Consider the following 16,417-nt stretch of genomic DNA (forward strand, 5'->3'; position numbering starts at 1 on the left):
AGTATTACTGCATGATGCTACTTCAGTATTCAAGATGGCCGCCGGAGCTTTGTGTGATGTCACTGGCAAAGGCCTGTATAAACCATGTACTCACTTCAGAAAGTCTGTTGAAGAAAATGACTCATACTTGTATCGGTATTCGGTATCGGCAAGTACTTTAATAAAGTACTTGTATCAGTATCGGCAAGTACTTTAATCAAAGTACTTGTATCATGCGTTATTATTCTTGCAGTCCTACATAGAACCTTAAATGTCTGTATTGACACTGGGGGCTCCTCTTGTACATGTTTTACACGCCGGTCTCCATGACGACGCCGCTCTGCTCCAGCTCCGCGATCACGTCCATGTGTTTAAACTCTGCCGGGCGATGGTTAAAGGCTTCGACCAATCGGAACGCTGCGTCTCGGCCGCCGTAGAACAGCTGCGCCTGATTGGCCAAACACTGAGCCTCGGCCACGCCCTGAAGAACACACACGACCAATGAGAGTCAAGAGCAGATCAGGGTTTATCCAGCAGAGGGCGCTCACTGCCCACTGACCACCTGAAGCTCAGGCTGAAGCTCAGGCTGAAGCTCAGGCTGAAGCTCAGGCTGAAGCTCAGGCTGAAGCTCAGGCTGAAGCTCAGGCTGAAGCTCAGACTGAAGCTCAGACTGAAGCTCAGACTGAAGCTCAGGCTGAAGCTCAGACTGAAGCTGAAGCTCAGGCTGAAGCTCAGACTGAAGCTCAGACTGAAGCTCAGACTGAAGCTCAGGCTGAAGCTCAGACTGAAGCTGAAGCTCAGGCTGAAGCTCAGACTGAAGCTCAGACTGAAGCTCAGGCTGAAGCTCAGGCTGAAGCTCAGGCTGAAGCTCAGACTGAAGCTCAGGCTGAAGCTGAAGCTCAGACTGAAGCTCAGCCTGAAGCTGAAGCTCAGACTGAAGCTCAGGCTGAAGCTGAAGCTCAGACTGAAGCTGAAGCTCAGACTGAAGCTGAAGCTCAGGCTGAAGCTCAGGCTGAAGCTCAGGCTGAAGCTCAGACTGAAGCTCAGACTGAAGCTCAGACTGAAGCTCAGACTGAAGCTCAGGCTGAAGCTCAGACTGAAGCTGAAGCTCAGGCTGAAGCTCAGACTGAAGCTCAGACTGAAGCTCAGGCTGAAGCTCAGGCTGAAGCTCAGACTGAAGCTCAGACTGAAGCTCAGGCTGAAGCTCAGACTGAAGCTCAGGCTGAAGCTGAAGCTCAGACTGAAGCTGAAGCTCAGACTGAAGCTGAAGCTCAGGCTGAAGCTCAGGCTGAAGCTCAGGCTGAAGCTGAAGCTCAGACTGAAGCTGAAGCTCAGACTGAAGCTCAGACTGAAGCTGAAGCTCAGACTGAAGCTGAAGCTCAGGCTGAAGCTCAGACTGAAGCTCAGACTGAAGCTCAGGCTGAAGCTCAGGCTGAAGCTCAGACTGAAGCTCAGACTGAAGCTCAGACTGAAGCTCAGGCTGAAGCTCAGGCTGAAGCTCAGGCTGAAGCTCAGGCTGAAGCTGAAGCTCAGACTGAAGCTGAAGCTCAGGCTGAAGCTCAGGCTGAAGCTCAGACTGAAGCTCAGGCTGAAGCTGAAGCTCAGACTGAAGCTGAAGCTCAGGCTGAAGCTCAGGCTGAAGCTCAGACTGAAGCTCAGGCTGAAGCTCAGGCTGAAGCTCAGGCTGAAGCTGAAGCTCAGACTGAAGCTCAGGCTGAAGCTGAAGCTCAGACTGAAGCTGAAGCTCAGACTGAAGCTGAAGCTCAGGCTGAAGCTCAGGCTGAAGCTCAGGCTGAAGCTGAAGCTCAGACTGAAGCTGAAGCTCAGGCTGAAGCTCAGACTGAAGCTCAGACTGAAGCTCAGGCTGAAGCTCAGGCTGAAGCTCAGGCTGAAGCTCAGACTGAAGCTCAGACTGAAGCTCAGACTGAAGCTCAGGCTGAAGCTCAGGCTGAAGCTCAGGCTGAAGCTCAGACTGAAGCTCAGACTGAAGCTCAGGCTGAAGCTCAGACTGAAGCTGAAGCTGAAGCTCAGACTGAAGCTCAGACTGAAGCTCAGACTGAAGCTCAGACTGAAGCTGAAGCTCAGACTGAAGCTCAGACTGAAGCTCAGGCTGAAGCTCAGGCTGAAGCTCAGACTGAAGCTGAAGCTCAGACTGAAGCTGAAGCTCAGGCTGAAGCTCAGGCTGAAGCTGAAGCTCAGACTGAAGCTCAGGCTGAAGCTCAGGCTGAAGCTCAGGCTGAAGCTGAAGCTCAGACTGAAGCTCAGACTGAAGCTCAGACTGAAGCTCAGACTGAAGCTGAAGCTGAAGCTCAGGCTGAAGCTGAAGCTCAGGCTGAAGCTCAGGCTGAAGCTCAGACTGAAGCTCAGACTGAAGCTCAGACTGAAGCTCAGACTGAAGCTGAAGCTCAGACTGAAGCTGAAGCTCAGGCTGAAGCTCAGGCTGAAGCTCAGACTGAAGCTCAGGCTGAAGCTCAGGCTGAAGCTCAGGCTGAAGCTCAGGCTGAAGCTCAGGCTGAAGCTGAAGCTCAGACTGAAGCTCAGGCTGAAGCTCAGGCTGAAGCTGAAGCTCAGACTGAAGCTGAAGCTCAGACTGAAGCTCAGACTGAAGCTGAAGCTCAGACTGAAGCTGAAGCTCAGGCTGAAGCTCAGGCTGAAGCTCAGACTGAAGCTCAGGCTGAAGCTGAAGCTCAGACTGAAGCTGAAGCTCAGGCTGAAGCTCAGACTGAAGCTCAGGCTGAAGCTCAGACTGAAGCTCAGACTGAAGCTGAAGCTCAGACTGAAGCTGAAGCTCAGGCTGAAGCTCAGACTGAAGCTCAGGCTGAAGCTCAGACTGAAGCTCAGGCTGAAGCTCAGGCTGAAGCTCAGGCTGAAGCTCAGGCTGAAGCTCAGGCTGAAGCTGAAGCTCAGACTGAAGCTCAGGCTGAAGCTGAAGCTCAGGCTGAAGCTCAGACTGAAGCTCAGGCTGAAGCTCAGACTGAAGCTCAGGCTGAAGCTCAGGCTGAAGCTCAGGCTGAAGCTCAGGCTGAAGCTGAAGCTCAGACTGAAGCTCAGGCTGAAGCTCAGACTGAAGCTCAGGCTGAAGCTGAAGCTCAGACTGAAGCTGAAGCTCAGACTGAAGCTGAAGCTCAGACTGAAGCTGAAGCTCAGGCTGAAGCTCAGGCTGAAGCTCAGGCTGAAGCTCAGACTGAAGCTCAGACTGAAGCTCAGACTGAAGCTGAAGCTCAGACTGAAGCTCAGACTGAAGCTGAAGCTCAGACTGAAGCTCAGGCTGAAGCTGAAGCTGAAGCTCAGGCTGAAGCTCAGGCTGAAGCCGAAGCTCAGACTGAAGCTGAAGCTCAGACTGAAGCTGAAGCTCAGACTGAAGCTGAAGCTCAGACTGAAGCTGAAGCTCAGGCTGAAGCTGAAGCTCAGACTGAAGCTCAGGCTGAAGCTGAAGCTGAAGCTCAGACTGAAGCTCAGACTGAAGCTCAGACTGAAGCTGAAGCTCAGACTGAAGCTCAGGCTGAAGCTGAAGCTGAAGCTCAGACTGAAGCTCAGACTGAAGCTCAGACTGAAGCTCAGGCTGAAGCTGAAGCTGAAGCTCAGACTGAAGCTCAGACTGAAGCTCAGGCTGAAGCTCAGGCTGAAGCTCAGGCTGAAGCTCAGGCTGAAGCTGAAGCTCAGGCTGAAGCTCAGACTGAAGCTCAGGCTGAAGCTCAGGCTGAAGCTCAGACTGAAGCTCAGGCTGAAGCTCAGACTGAAGCTCAGACTGAAGCTCAGGCTGAAGCTCAGACTGAAGCTCAGGCTGAAGCTGAAGCTCAGACTGAAGCTCAGGCTGAAGCTGAAGCTGAAGCTCAGACTGAAGCTCAGACTGAAGCTCAGACTGAAGCTGAAGCTCAGACTGAAGCTCAGGCTGAAGCTGAAGCTGAAGCTCAGACTGAAGCTCAGACTGAAGCTCAGACTGAAGCTCAGACTGAAGCTCAGGCTGAAGCTGAAGCTGAAGCTCAGACTGAAGCTCAGACTGAAGCTCAGGCTGAAGCTCAGGCTGAAGCTCAGGCTGAAGCTCAGGCTGAAGCTGAAGCTCAGGCTGAAGCTCAGACTGAAGCTCAGGCTGAAGCTCAGACTGAAGCTCAGGCTGAAGCTGAAGCTGAAGCTCAGACTGAAGCTCAGGCTGAAGCTCAGGCTGAAGCTCAGACTGAAGCTCAGACTGAAGCTCAGACTGAAGCTCAGGCTGAAGCTCAGGCTGAAGCTCAGGCTGAAGCTCAGGCTGAAGCTCAGGCTGAAGCTCAGACTGAAGCTCAGACTGAAGCTCAGGCTGAAGCTCAGGCTGAAGCTCAGACTGAAGCTCAGACTGAAGCTCAGGCTGAAGCTCAGGCTGAAGCTCAGACTGAAGCTGAAGCTCAGGCTGAAGCTCAGACTGAAGCTGAAGCTGAAGCTCTGACTGATCTATGACACAAACAGAGGAGGCTCACACTGACCATGGCGTTGCCGTCTCTCTCCGCCGTCATCAGGACGATGCCTTTGTGCTTCAGCTCCGGGTAATGAACCAGCACCAGCTGAGAGGGGGCGCTCTCCCCCACCGTCTGAAACATGTCATATGAATGTTAGACCAGAGCCCTCTAACCCCTGTGCCACCCTCCTGCAGGTCGCTGAGGGAAGTGCGGTGTGGTGCACCAATCAGAACCTGCCAAAATACAGTGTGCGAGAAGCAGCATGCTAATGCTAACTGCAGCATGCTAATGCTAACTGCGGCATGCTAATGGAAACATGCTAATGCTAAATGCAGCATGCTAATGGAAACATGCTAATGCTAACTGCAGCATGCTAATGGAAACATGCTAATGCTAACTGCAGCATGCTAATGGAAACATGCTAATACTAACTGCAGCATGCTAATGGAAACATGCTAATGCTAACAGCAGCATGCTAATGCTAACTGCAGCATGCTAATGGAAACATGCTAATGTTAACAGCAGCATGCTAATGGAAACATGCTAATGCTAACTGCAGCATGCTAATGGAAACATGCTAATGCTAACAGCAGCATGCTAATGGAAACATGCTAATGCTAACTGCAGCATGCTAATGGAAACATGCTAATGCTAACAGCAGCATGCTAATGGAAACATGCTAATGCTAACTGCAGCATGCTAATGGAAACATGCTAATGCTAACAGCAGCATGCTAATGGAAACATGCTAATGCTAAGGAGATTTAGTGAGAAAAGTCCTGAATTAAAGTTTATACATTACTTCACTAACATATAATTGATCTGTAACGTCTTTTTTAATCTCACACTGAAGGAACTATTCTTAAGCAGGAAAGTCACGTTGAAGGAACTCAAACCCCAGGATCGGGATCAGAAGGAAAAGCTGGATCGGTGAAAATAATATTCAAATGAAACCAAACCTTTAGGTTGATGAGGGACGTGAAGTGCAGCTCGAATCCAGACCATTGTCCCACAACAAACTCGTATCCATCAGAGCGCGGCAACGCGAACAGGAACTGAGGAAACAGGAAGAGGAACTGAGGAACAGGAACTGAGGAAACAGGAAGAGGAACTGAGGAACAGGAACTGAGGAAACAGGAAGAGGAACTGAGGAAACAGGAAGAGGAACTGAGGAAACAGGAACTGAGGAACATGAAGAGGAACTGAGGAAACAGGAACTGAGGAAACAGGAAGAGGAACTGAGGAACAGGAAGAGGAACTGAGGAAACAGGAAGAGGAACTGAGGAACAGGAAGAGGAACTGAGGAAACAGGAAGAGGAACTGAGGAAACAGGAAGAGGAACTGAGGAAACATGAAGAGGAACTGAGGAACAGGAAGAGGAACTGAGGAAACAGGAAGAGGAACTGAGGAACAGGAACTGAGGAAACAGGAAGAAGAACTGAGGAACAGGAAGAGGAACTGAGGAACAGGAACTGAGGAAACAGGAAGAGGAACTGAGGAAACAGGAAGAGGAACTGAGGAAACAGGAAGAGGAACTGAGGAAACAGGAAGAGGAACTGAGGAACAGGAACTGAGGAAACAGGAAGAGGAACTGAGGAAACAGGAAGAGGAACTGAGGAAACAGGAAGAGGAACTGAGGAAACAGGAAGAGGAACTGAGGAACAGGAACTGAGGAAACAGGAAGAGGAACTGAGGAACAGGAACTGAGGAAACAGGAAGAGGAACTGAGGAAACAGGAAGAGGAACTGAGGAAACAGGAAGAAGAACTGAGGAACAGGAAGAGGAACTGAGGAAACAGGAAGAGGAACTGAAGAAACAGGAAGAGGAACTGAGGAACAGGAACTGAGGAAACAGGAAGAGGAACAGAGGAAACAGGAAGAGGAACTGAGGAAACAGGAAGAGGAACTGAGGAAACAGGAAGAGGAACTGAGGAACAGGAACTGAGGAAACAGGAAGAGGAACTGAGGAAACAGGAAGAGGAACTGAGGAAACAGGAAGAAGAACTGAGGAACAGGAAGAGGAACTGAGGAAACAGGAAGAAGAACTGAGGAACAGGAACTGAGGAAACAGGAAGAAGAACTGAGGAACAGGAAGAGGAACTGAGGAAACAGGAAGAGGAACTGAGGAAACAGGAAGAGGAACTGAGGAACAGGAACTGAGGAAACAGGAAGAAGAACTGAGGAACAGGAAGAGGAACTGAGGAAACAGGAAGAGGAACTGAGGAAACAGGAAGAAGAACTGAGGAACAGGAAGAGGAACTGAGGAACAGGAAGAGGAACTGAGGAAACAGGAAGAGGAACTGAGGAAACAGGAAGAGGAACTGAGGAAACAGGAAGAGGAACTGAGGAAACAGGAAGAAGAACTGAGGAACAGGAAGAGGAACTGAGGAACAGGAAGAGGAACTGAGGAAACAGGAAGAGGAACGGAGGAAACAGGAAGAGGAACTGAGGAAACAGGAAGAAGAACTGAGGAACAGGAAGAAGAACTGAGGAACAGGAAGAGGAACTGAGGAAACAGGAAGAGGAACTGAGGAAACAGGAAGAGGAACTGAGGAAACAGGAAGAAGAACTGAGGAACAGGAAGAGGAACTGAGGAACAGGAACTGAGGAAACAGGAAGAGGAACTGAGGAAACAGGAAGAGGAACTGAGAAAACAGGAAGAGGAACTGAGGAACAGGAAGAAGAACTGAGGAACAGGAAGAGGAACTGAGGAACAGGAACTGAGGAAACAGGAAGAGGAACTGAGGAAACAGGAAGAGGAACTGAGGAAACAGAAACAGGAAACAGGAACAGGAACTGAGGAAACAGGAACTGAGGAAACAGGAAGAGGAACTGAGGAAACAGGAAGAGGAACTGAGAAAACAGGAAGAGGAACTGAGGAACAGGAAGAAGAACTGAGGAACAGGAAGAGGAACTGAGGAACAGGAACTGAGGAAACAGGAAGAGGAACTGAGGAAACAGGAAGAGGAACTGAGGAAACAGGAAGAGGAACTGAGGAAACAGGAACAGGAACTGAGGAAACAGGAAGAAGAACTGAGGAAACAGGAAGAGGAACTGAGGAAACAGGAAGAAGAACTGAGGAACAGGAAGAGGAACTGAGGGAACAGGAAGAGGAACTGAGGAAACAGGAACAGGAACTGAGGAAACAGGAAGAGGAACTGAGGAAACAGGAAGAGGAACTGAGGAAACAGGAAGAAGAACTGAGGAACAGGAAGAGGAACTGAGGAACAGGAAGAAGAACTGAGGAAACAGGAAGAGGAACTGAGGAAACAGGAAGAGGAACTGAGGAAACAGGAAGAGGAACTGAGGAAACAGGAAGAGGAACTGAGGAAACAGGAAGAGGAACTGAGGAAACAGGAACAGGAACTGAGGAAACAGGAAGAGGAACTGAGGAACAGGAAGAAGAACTGAGGAACAGGAAGAGGAACTGAGGAACAGGAACTGAGGAAACAGGAAGAGGAACTGAGGAAACAGGAAGAGGAACTGAGGAAACAGGAAGAGGAACTGAGGAAACAGGAAGAGGAACTGAGGAAACAGGAAGAAGAACTGAGGAACAGGAAGAGGAACTGAGGAAACAGGAAGAGGAACTGAGGAAACAGGAACAGGAACTGAGGGAACAGGAAGAGGAACTGAGGGAACAGGAAGAGGAACTGAGAAACAGGAAGAGGAACTGAGGAAACAGGAAGAAGAACTGAGGAACAGGAACTGAGGAAACAGGAAGAGGAACTGAGGAACAGGAACTGAGGAAACAGGAAGAGGAACTGAGGGAACATGAAGAGGAACTGAGGAAACATGAAGAGGAACTGAGGGAACAGGAAGAGGAACTGAGGAAACATGAAGAGGAACTGAGGAAACAGGAACTGAGGAACTGAGAAACAGGAAGAGGAACTGAGGAAACAGGAAGAGGAACTGAGGAACAGGAACTGAGGAACTGAGGAAACAGGAAGAGGAACTGAGGAACAGGAAGAGGAACTGAGAAACAGGAAGAGGAACTGAGGAACAGGAAGAGGAACTGAGGAACAGGAAGAGGAACTGAGGAAACAGGAAGAGGAACTGAGGAACAGGAACTGAGGAAACAGGAAGAGGAACTGAGAAACAGGAAGAGGAACTGAGGAACATGAACTGAGGAAACAGGAAGAGGAACTGAGGAACATGAACTGAGGAAACAGGAAGAGGAACTGAGGGAACAGGAAGAGGAACTGAGGAAACAGGAAGAGGAACTGAGGAAACAGGAAGAGGAACTGAGGAAACAGGAAGAGGAACTGAGGAAACAGGAAGAAGAACTGAGGAAACAGGAAGAGGAACTGAGGAAACAGGAAGAGGAACTGAGGAACATGAACTGAGGAAACAGGAAGAGGAACTGAGGAACATGAACTGAGGAAACAGGAAGAGGAACTGAGGGAACAGGAAGAGGAACTGAGGAAACAGGAAGAGGAACTGAGGAAACAGGAAGAAGAACTGAGGAAACAGGAAGAGGAACTGAGAAACATGAACTGAGGAACTGAGGAAACAGAAGAGGAACTGAGGAAACATGTATATGTTTGTGTGTGTTTTGCGTGTTTTGTGTGTTTTGTGTGTGTGTGTGTGTGTGTGTGTGTTTTGTGTGTTTGTGTTTTGTGTTGTGTTTGTACCATAGGACAGCTCTGCGCTCGCGTCTGCATCCGCTCGAACGTCTCCGTCTGAAACAAAAAGACTTCAGTGAAACAGAAGCTCCTCAGAACAAACCCTGACTCTGGTCACTCACCGGGACGGAGGCGCTGACGGTGTCTTTACAGGAGAAGAACTGTGTCCAGATCTGAGGAGGAGACCAGGAGGAGACCAAGGTTAGACCAGGAGGAGACCAGGAGGAGACCAGGGTTAGACAAGGGTTGGAGCGCCTCCTCCAGCTCAGGTTTATACAGCGCCCCCTACAGACTCACCTGTGAGATCTCGGGGCCGGTCATGTCTTGGACCAGCTCCAGGTTCAGGATCGAGTCCAGAGTCTGAGAAAAGAACCAGTTTATTATTTATTTCATACGGATATCGTCACGGCAAATACAAGTAAATACAAGTAGATACAAGTAAATACAAGTAAATACATGTAAATACAGTTAAATACAAGTAAATACAAGTAAATACAAGTAAATAAGATAAGATAAGATAAGATAAGATGGTACTTTATTGATCTCACAGATGGAGAAATTGCATTCGATGAGAGAGCATCCGGCAGCAGCACCATTCAGTGGCACCACTCTTTTTCCACTCTTTTTCTTTGGTGAAAGATGGTTGTGTCGCGGCCGCCATCTTCACTGTTTTGGTCACAGGAGGAGCACTGGTTGATGGGAAATCCGTAGACGATGACCACGGCGGTGGAGCTCTTGCGCTCAGCCCTGATGTTCTTGGCCACACAGGTGTAGTTGGCCGTGTGGGACAGACGCGCCTGCTTGATGATCAGGTTTTGGTCCACGGTGATGTAGAAGTTCCTGTCCTCGGCCGGGTCCATGATCTCGTTGTCCTTCAGCCACTCCACCCGCATGACCTTGGAGGATGGAGAAACTGTAGCTGTCCTCTGTCTCCTCTGATCATCTGAAACGGTGCACCGCCTCCTGGGCTTGTCCCCGTCTCAGAGCGTGGTGTCCTGCACTGGTCAGCTCCACCTCGTCCTTCCTCTTCCTCCTGCACAGCTCCCTCCACAGTCTCTCACCATCTCCTCGTTGGTCCCTTTTGTTGTTTCCTGTAGCTCCTCTTGTGACGCCTCCTCCGTGCTGCAGGTGTGAGGGCTCTTGGTGCCTCTTCACTGTTCAGTGTCTCAGAAGAAGATGTTTGTAGATCTCAAATGGGTTTAGCTGATAAGCTAGCAGTTTGTTTACCTTCAAAAAGCTGCTTTCTTCAGGACCATTTTGGACTCTCAAAGTAAACAAATCCACCAAAACTCCACAAAAACACGGTAAAGACGTACAAAAGTATCCAGAAAAACGACGTGGTTCGCTGAAAAAGGCAAACAATTCACTGAAAAAGGCAAACAATTCAGCTGCACCAGGAGAGAGGGAGGTCACTTCCTGTTTTCACGTCGCCATGGCTATAAACCGATAAATACAAAAAAAAATAAAAAAAAAATACAAGTAGATACAAGTAAATACAAGTAAATACAAGTAGATACAAGTAAATACAAGTAAATACAAGTAAATACAAGTAAATACAAGTAAATACAAGTAAGTACAAGTAAATACAAGTAAATACAAGTAAATACAAGTAAGTACAGGTAAATACAGGTAAATACAGGTGAATACAAGTAAATACAGGTGAATACAGGTAAATACAAGTAAATACAGCTAAAAACAGGTAAATACAGGTAAATACAGTTAAACACAGTCTGAAGTATAAATATATTTGTATAACGTACAGACCTTGTGTCGGCCGCTGACTCCACTCGACCCATGGCTCGATGCCGCTCCTCTGTCCGACTGAAAAACAACAAACACCCGTCACCACGGCGACCGCCCGACCCACCAGATGCTCCTCCCACTTCGTTGACAAACAAGCTATAAATGAGTTGCGTGAGAGATATGGACTCTATTGGTTTCCAGATTCATCGTTACACTTGATATCTACAAATGGTTCAAAGACGCCACATTAATGTTATTTCCTATTTTTTAGTCTGATTTCTTACATTTTTTCAGTGTTCTAAGGTAAACGCTCAGACTTACTGATCGCTCCTGAACGCCTCACCTTCTCACTCATTCTCCAGATTAACACAGGCTTTAACGTTGAGGAAAACACTCAGAATAAACCTTTAAACATAAAAACACCACGAAAGATCTTCACACACCTGAGTTTTCTCCGTGGCTCTGACGAACTCTTCCTGTCGACTGTGGCCGACTTTCTGCTGCTGCAGCTCAGAACGTCTCTCCATCCGAGCCTGGTACTCCTGCGGGTCAGAGCTGCAAGAGGAACAAGTTACTCCTGATGCCCTCACACACATTACTCCTGATGCCCTCACACACATTACTCCTGATGCCCTCACACACATTACTCCTGATGCCCTCACACACATTACTCCTGATGCTCTCACACATTACTCCTGATGCCCTCACACATTACTCCTGATGCTCTCACACATTACTCCTGATGCCCTCACACATTACTCCTGATGCCCTCACACATTACTCCTGATGCCCTCACACACATTACTCCTGATGCCCTCACACACATTACTCCTGATGCTCTCACACACATTACTCCTGATGCTCACACACATTACTCCTGATGCCCTCACACATTACTCCTGATGCCCTCACACATTACTCCTGATGCCCTCACACACATTACTCCTGATGCCCTCACACATTACTCCTGATGCCCTCACACATTACTCCTGATGCCCTCACACACATTACTCCTGATGCCCTCACACATTACTCCTGATGCCCTCACACACATTACTCCTGATGCTCTCACACACATTACTCCTGATGCCCTCACACACATTACTCCTGATGCTCTCACACACATTACTCCTGATGCTCTCACACACATTACTCCTGATGCCCTCACACACATTACTCCTGATGCCCTCACACACATTACTCCTGATGCCCTCACACACATTACTCCTGATGCCCTCACACACATTACTCCTGATGCTCTCACACACATTACTCCTGATGCCCTCACACATTACTCCTGATGCTCTCACACACATTACTCCTGATGCCCTCACACACATTACTCCTGATGCCCTCACACACATTACTCCTGATGCCCTCTCACACATTACTCCTGATGCTCACACACATTACTCCTGATGCCCTCACACATTACTCCTGATGCTCTCACACACATTACTCCTGATGCCCTCACACACATTACTCCTGATGCTCTCACACGTTACTCCTGATGCTCACACACATTACTCCTGATGCCCTCACACACATTACTCCTGATGCCCTCACACACATTACTCCTGATGCCCTCACACACATTACTCCTGATGCTCACACACATTACTCCTGATGCCCTCACACACATTACTCCTGATGCCCTCTCACACATTACTCCTGATGCTCACACACATTACTCCTGATGCCCTCACACATTACTCCTGATGCTCTCACACACATTACTCCTGATGCCCTCACACACATTACTCCTGATGCTCTCACACGTTACTCCTGATGCTCACACACATTACTCCTGATGCCCTCACACACATTACTCCTGATGCCCTCACACACATTACTCCTGATGCCCTCACACACATTACTCCTGATGCCCTCACACACATTACTCCTGATGCCCTCACACATTACTCCTGATGCCCTCACACACATTACTCCTGATGCCCTCACACACATTACTCCTGATGCCCTCACACACATTACTCCTGATGCTCTCACACACATTACTCCTGATGCCCTCACACACATTACTCCTGATGCCCTCACACACATTACTCCTGATGCCCTCACACACATTACTCCTGATGCTCTCACACACATTACTCCTGATGCTCTCACACACATTACTCCTGATGCCCTCACACACATTACTCCTGATGCCCTCACACACATTACTCCTGATGCCCTCACACACATTACTCCTGATGCCCTCACACACATTACTCCTGATGCCCTCACACACATTACTCCTGATGCCCTCACACACATTACTCCTGATGCCCTCACACACATTACTCCTGATGCTCACACACATTACTCCTGATGCCCTAACACACATTACTCCTGATGCCCTCACACACATTACTCCTGATGCCCTCACACACATTACTCCTGATGCTCACACACATTACTCCTGATGCTCTCACACATTACTCCTGATGCCCTCACACACATTACTCCTGATGCCCTCACACATTACTCCTGATGCTCTCACACACATTACTCCTGATGCTCTCACACACATTACTCCTGATGCCCTCACACATTACTCCTGATGCCCTCACACATTACTCCTGATGCTCTCACACACATTACTCCTGATGCTCTCACATATTACTCCTGATGCTCACACACACATTACTCCTGATGCTCACACACATTACTCCTGATGCCCTCACACACATTACTCCTGATGCCCTCACACACATTACTCCTGATGCCCTCACACACATTACTCCTGATGCCCTCACACATTACTCCTGATGCTCTCACACACATTACTCCTGATGCTCTCACATATTACTCCTGATGCTCACACACACATTACTCCTGATGCTCACACACATTACTCCTGATGCCCTCACACACATTACTCCTGATGCTCTCACACATTACTCCTGATGCTCTCACACATTACTCCTGATGCTCTCACACATTACTCCTGATGCTCTCACACACATTACTCCTGATGCCCTCACACACATTACTCCTGATGCTCTCACACATTACTCCTGATGCTCTCACACACATTACTCCTGATGCCCTCACACACATTACTCCTGATGCCCTCACACACATTACTCCTGATGCTCTCACACATTACTCCTGATGCTCTCACACATTACTCCTGATGCTCTCACACATTACTCCTGATGCTCTCACACACATTACTCCTGATGCCCTCACACACATTACTCCTGATGCTCTCACACATTACTCCTGATGCTCTCACACATTACTCCTGATGCCCTCACACACATTACTCCTGATGCCCTCACACACATTACTCCTGATGCCCTCACACATTACTCCTGATGCCCTCACACACATTACTCCTGATGCCCTCACACACATTACTCCTGATGCTCTCACACACATTACTCCTGATGCCCTCACACACATTACTCCTGATGCTCTCACACATTACTCCTGATGCTCACACACATTACTCCTGATGCCCTCACACACATTACTCCTGATGCCCTCACACATTACTCCTGATGCCCTCACACACATTACTCCTGATGCCCTCACACACATTACTCCTGATGCCCTCACACATTACTCCTGATGCCCTCACACACATTACTCCTGATGCTCTCACACATTACTCCTGATGCTCTCACACACATTACTCCTGATGCCCTCACACATTACTCCTGATGCCCTCACACACATTACTCCTGATGCCCTCACACATTACTCCTGATGCTCTCACACACATTACTCCTGATGCCCTCACACATTACTCCTGATGCTCTCACACACATTACTCCTGATGCCCTCACACACGTTACTCCTGATGCCCTCACACACATTACTCCTGATGCTCTCACACACATTACTCCTGATGCCCTCACACATTACTCCTGATGCTCTCACACATTACTCCTGATGCCCTCACACATTACTCCTGATGCCCTCACACACATTACTCCTGATGCCCTCACACATTACTCCTGATGCTCACACACATTACTCCTGATGCTCTCACACACATTACTCCTGATGCCCTCACACATTACTCCTGATGCTCACACACATTACTCCTGATGCCCTCACACACATTACTCCTGATGCCCTCACACATTACTCCTGATGCCCTCACACATTACTCCTGATGCTCTTACACACATTACTCCTGATGCTCTCACACATTACTCCTGATGCCCTCACACACATTACTCCTGATGCCCTCACACACATTACTCCTGATGCTCTCACACATTACTCCTGATGCTCTCACACATTACTCCTGATGCTCTCACACATTACTCCTGATGCTCACACATTACTCCTGATGCCCTCACACACATTACTCCTGATGCCCTCACACATTACTCCTGATGCCCTCACACACATTACTCCTGATGCCCTCACACACATTACTCCTGATGCTCTCACACACATTACTCCTGATGCTCTCACACACATTACTCCTGATGCTCTCACACACATTACTCCTGATGCTCTCACACATTACTCCTGATGCCCTCACACACATTACTCCTGATGCTCTCACACATTACTCCTGATGCCCTCACACACATTACTCCTGATGCCCTCACACACATTACTCCTGATGCCCTCACACACATTACTCCTGATGCCCTCACACACATTACTCCTGATGCTCTCACACACGTTACTCCTGATGCCCTCACACACATTACTCCTGATGCCCTCACACACATTACTCCTGATGCTCTCACACACATTACTCCTGATGCCCTCACACACATTACTCCTGATGCCCTCACACATTACTCCTGATGCCCTCACACACATGGAACGTGACAGTTTCCTCACACAGAACTTCTTTAATATATTATTCTTCAATAATATTTAAGTCAAACGATGGAACACTAATAACATGAACGTTATCAGAATAAAAGACTGTAAATGATCATGTTTTTATAAATAAACTGAGCCGAATGACGCGCAGGCTCTGGGTGAATGTTGTGCTGAAGGTTGTAGAGTTTAGGTTAAGGTTTAGGTAAGTTTAAGTTATGTTTTTGTGAATAAACTGAGCCGAATGACGCGCAGCCTCTGGGTGAATGTTGTGCTGCAGGTTTTGAAGCGAGTCTTTTAATAAAAACAGAAGAAACACAGTTGTAAATGTAAAAACCCGCGGTGTTTCAGCGGAGTCTGGTCTGACCTGCGCAGCGCCTGGATCTTCTCGCGGTATTTGCTGAAGAACGGGTTCTGGTTCAGCTCCGGGTTCCGGGTTTGGTCCGGGTCCGGGTCCGGGCCGGGGCTCAGGGCGAAGGTCCGGGTCTGGACCGGACCCGGGACCAGGGCGCGCGCAGCAGGCACGCGCACGGACAAGAGTCCGCGAAACCGTGAGGACACGAGCATAAGCCCAGCCGCCATGTCCGCGCGCTGCATCAGTGACGCTCCGGCCGGAAACAACACGCGCTCCACAAAGGTTCCGCCCCAGGAAAAAAAACACAAATAAATCCAAAACAAACAGAAATCCCTGTTAGGGGAGAGGGCGGTGAGTGGAACTATTATTATTCATTAAAACATGTTTATGTGAGATTTGAACTCGACAGATATTGTTTGTTTTTGTGTGTGTTTTTTTTGTGAAAACGTGTTTTTTGTCAAAGTTTTTTTGTCCTGAAACAAAAACG

General features: G+C 48.6%; 1 protein-coding gene across 1 annotated transcript; it reads right to left on the reverse strand.

Moving 5' to 3' along the window:
- Nucleotides 1-275: 275 nt before the first annotated feature.
- atpaf1 (ATP synthase mitochondrial F1 complex assembly factor 1) lies at nucleotides 276-16,181 on the reverse strand. Its single transcript, XM_079557689.1, has 9 exons — nucleotides 15,943-16,181; nucleotides 11,216-11,327; nucleotides 10,794-10,850; nucleotides 9,327-9,389; nucleotides 9,152-9,202; nucleotides 9,039-9,086; nucleotides 5,368-5,463; nucleotides 4,437-4,541; nucleotides 276-460 (listed from the first exon to the last, which is right to left on the reverse strand). The coding sequence occupies exons 1-9, from the start codon at nucleotides 16,170-16,172 to the stop codon at nucleotides 290-292; spliced, it is 933 nt and encodes a 310-aa protein (XP_079413815.1). The 5' UTR covers nucleotides 16,173-16,181; the 3' UTR covers nucleotides 276-289.
- Nucleotides 16,182-16,417: the final 236 nt, after the last annotated feature.

This window comes from Gobius niger, assembly GCF_951799975.1.
Source record: "Gobius niger genome assembly, chromosome: 6".
Classification (NCBI taxonomy): domain Eukaryota; kingdom Metazoa; phylum Chordata; class Actinopteri; order Gobiiformes; family Gobiidae; genus Gobius; species Gobius niger.

Coding starts and splice junctions, on each gene's coding strand:
- atpaf1 (XM_079557689.1), bottom strand. CDS start 16,172: ATGCAGCGCGCGGACATGGCGGCTGGGCTTATGCTCGTGTCCTCACGG. Junction 9,390..10,793: donor GAGTCAGCGGCCGACACAAG/GTCTGTACGTTA, acceptor TTCTTTTCTCAG/ACTCTGGACTCGATCCTGAA. Junction 9,087..9,151: donor CCGTCAGCGCCTCCGTCCCG/GTGAGTGACCAG, acceptor TTTTTGTTTCAG/ACGGAGACGTTCGAGCGGAT.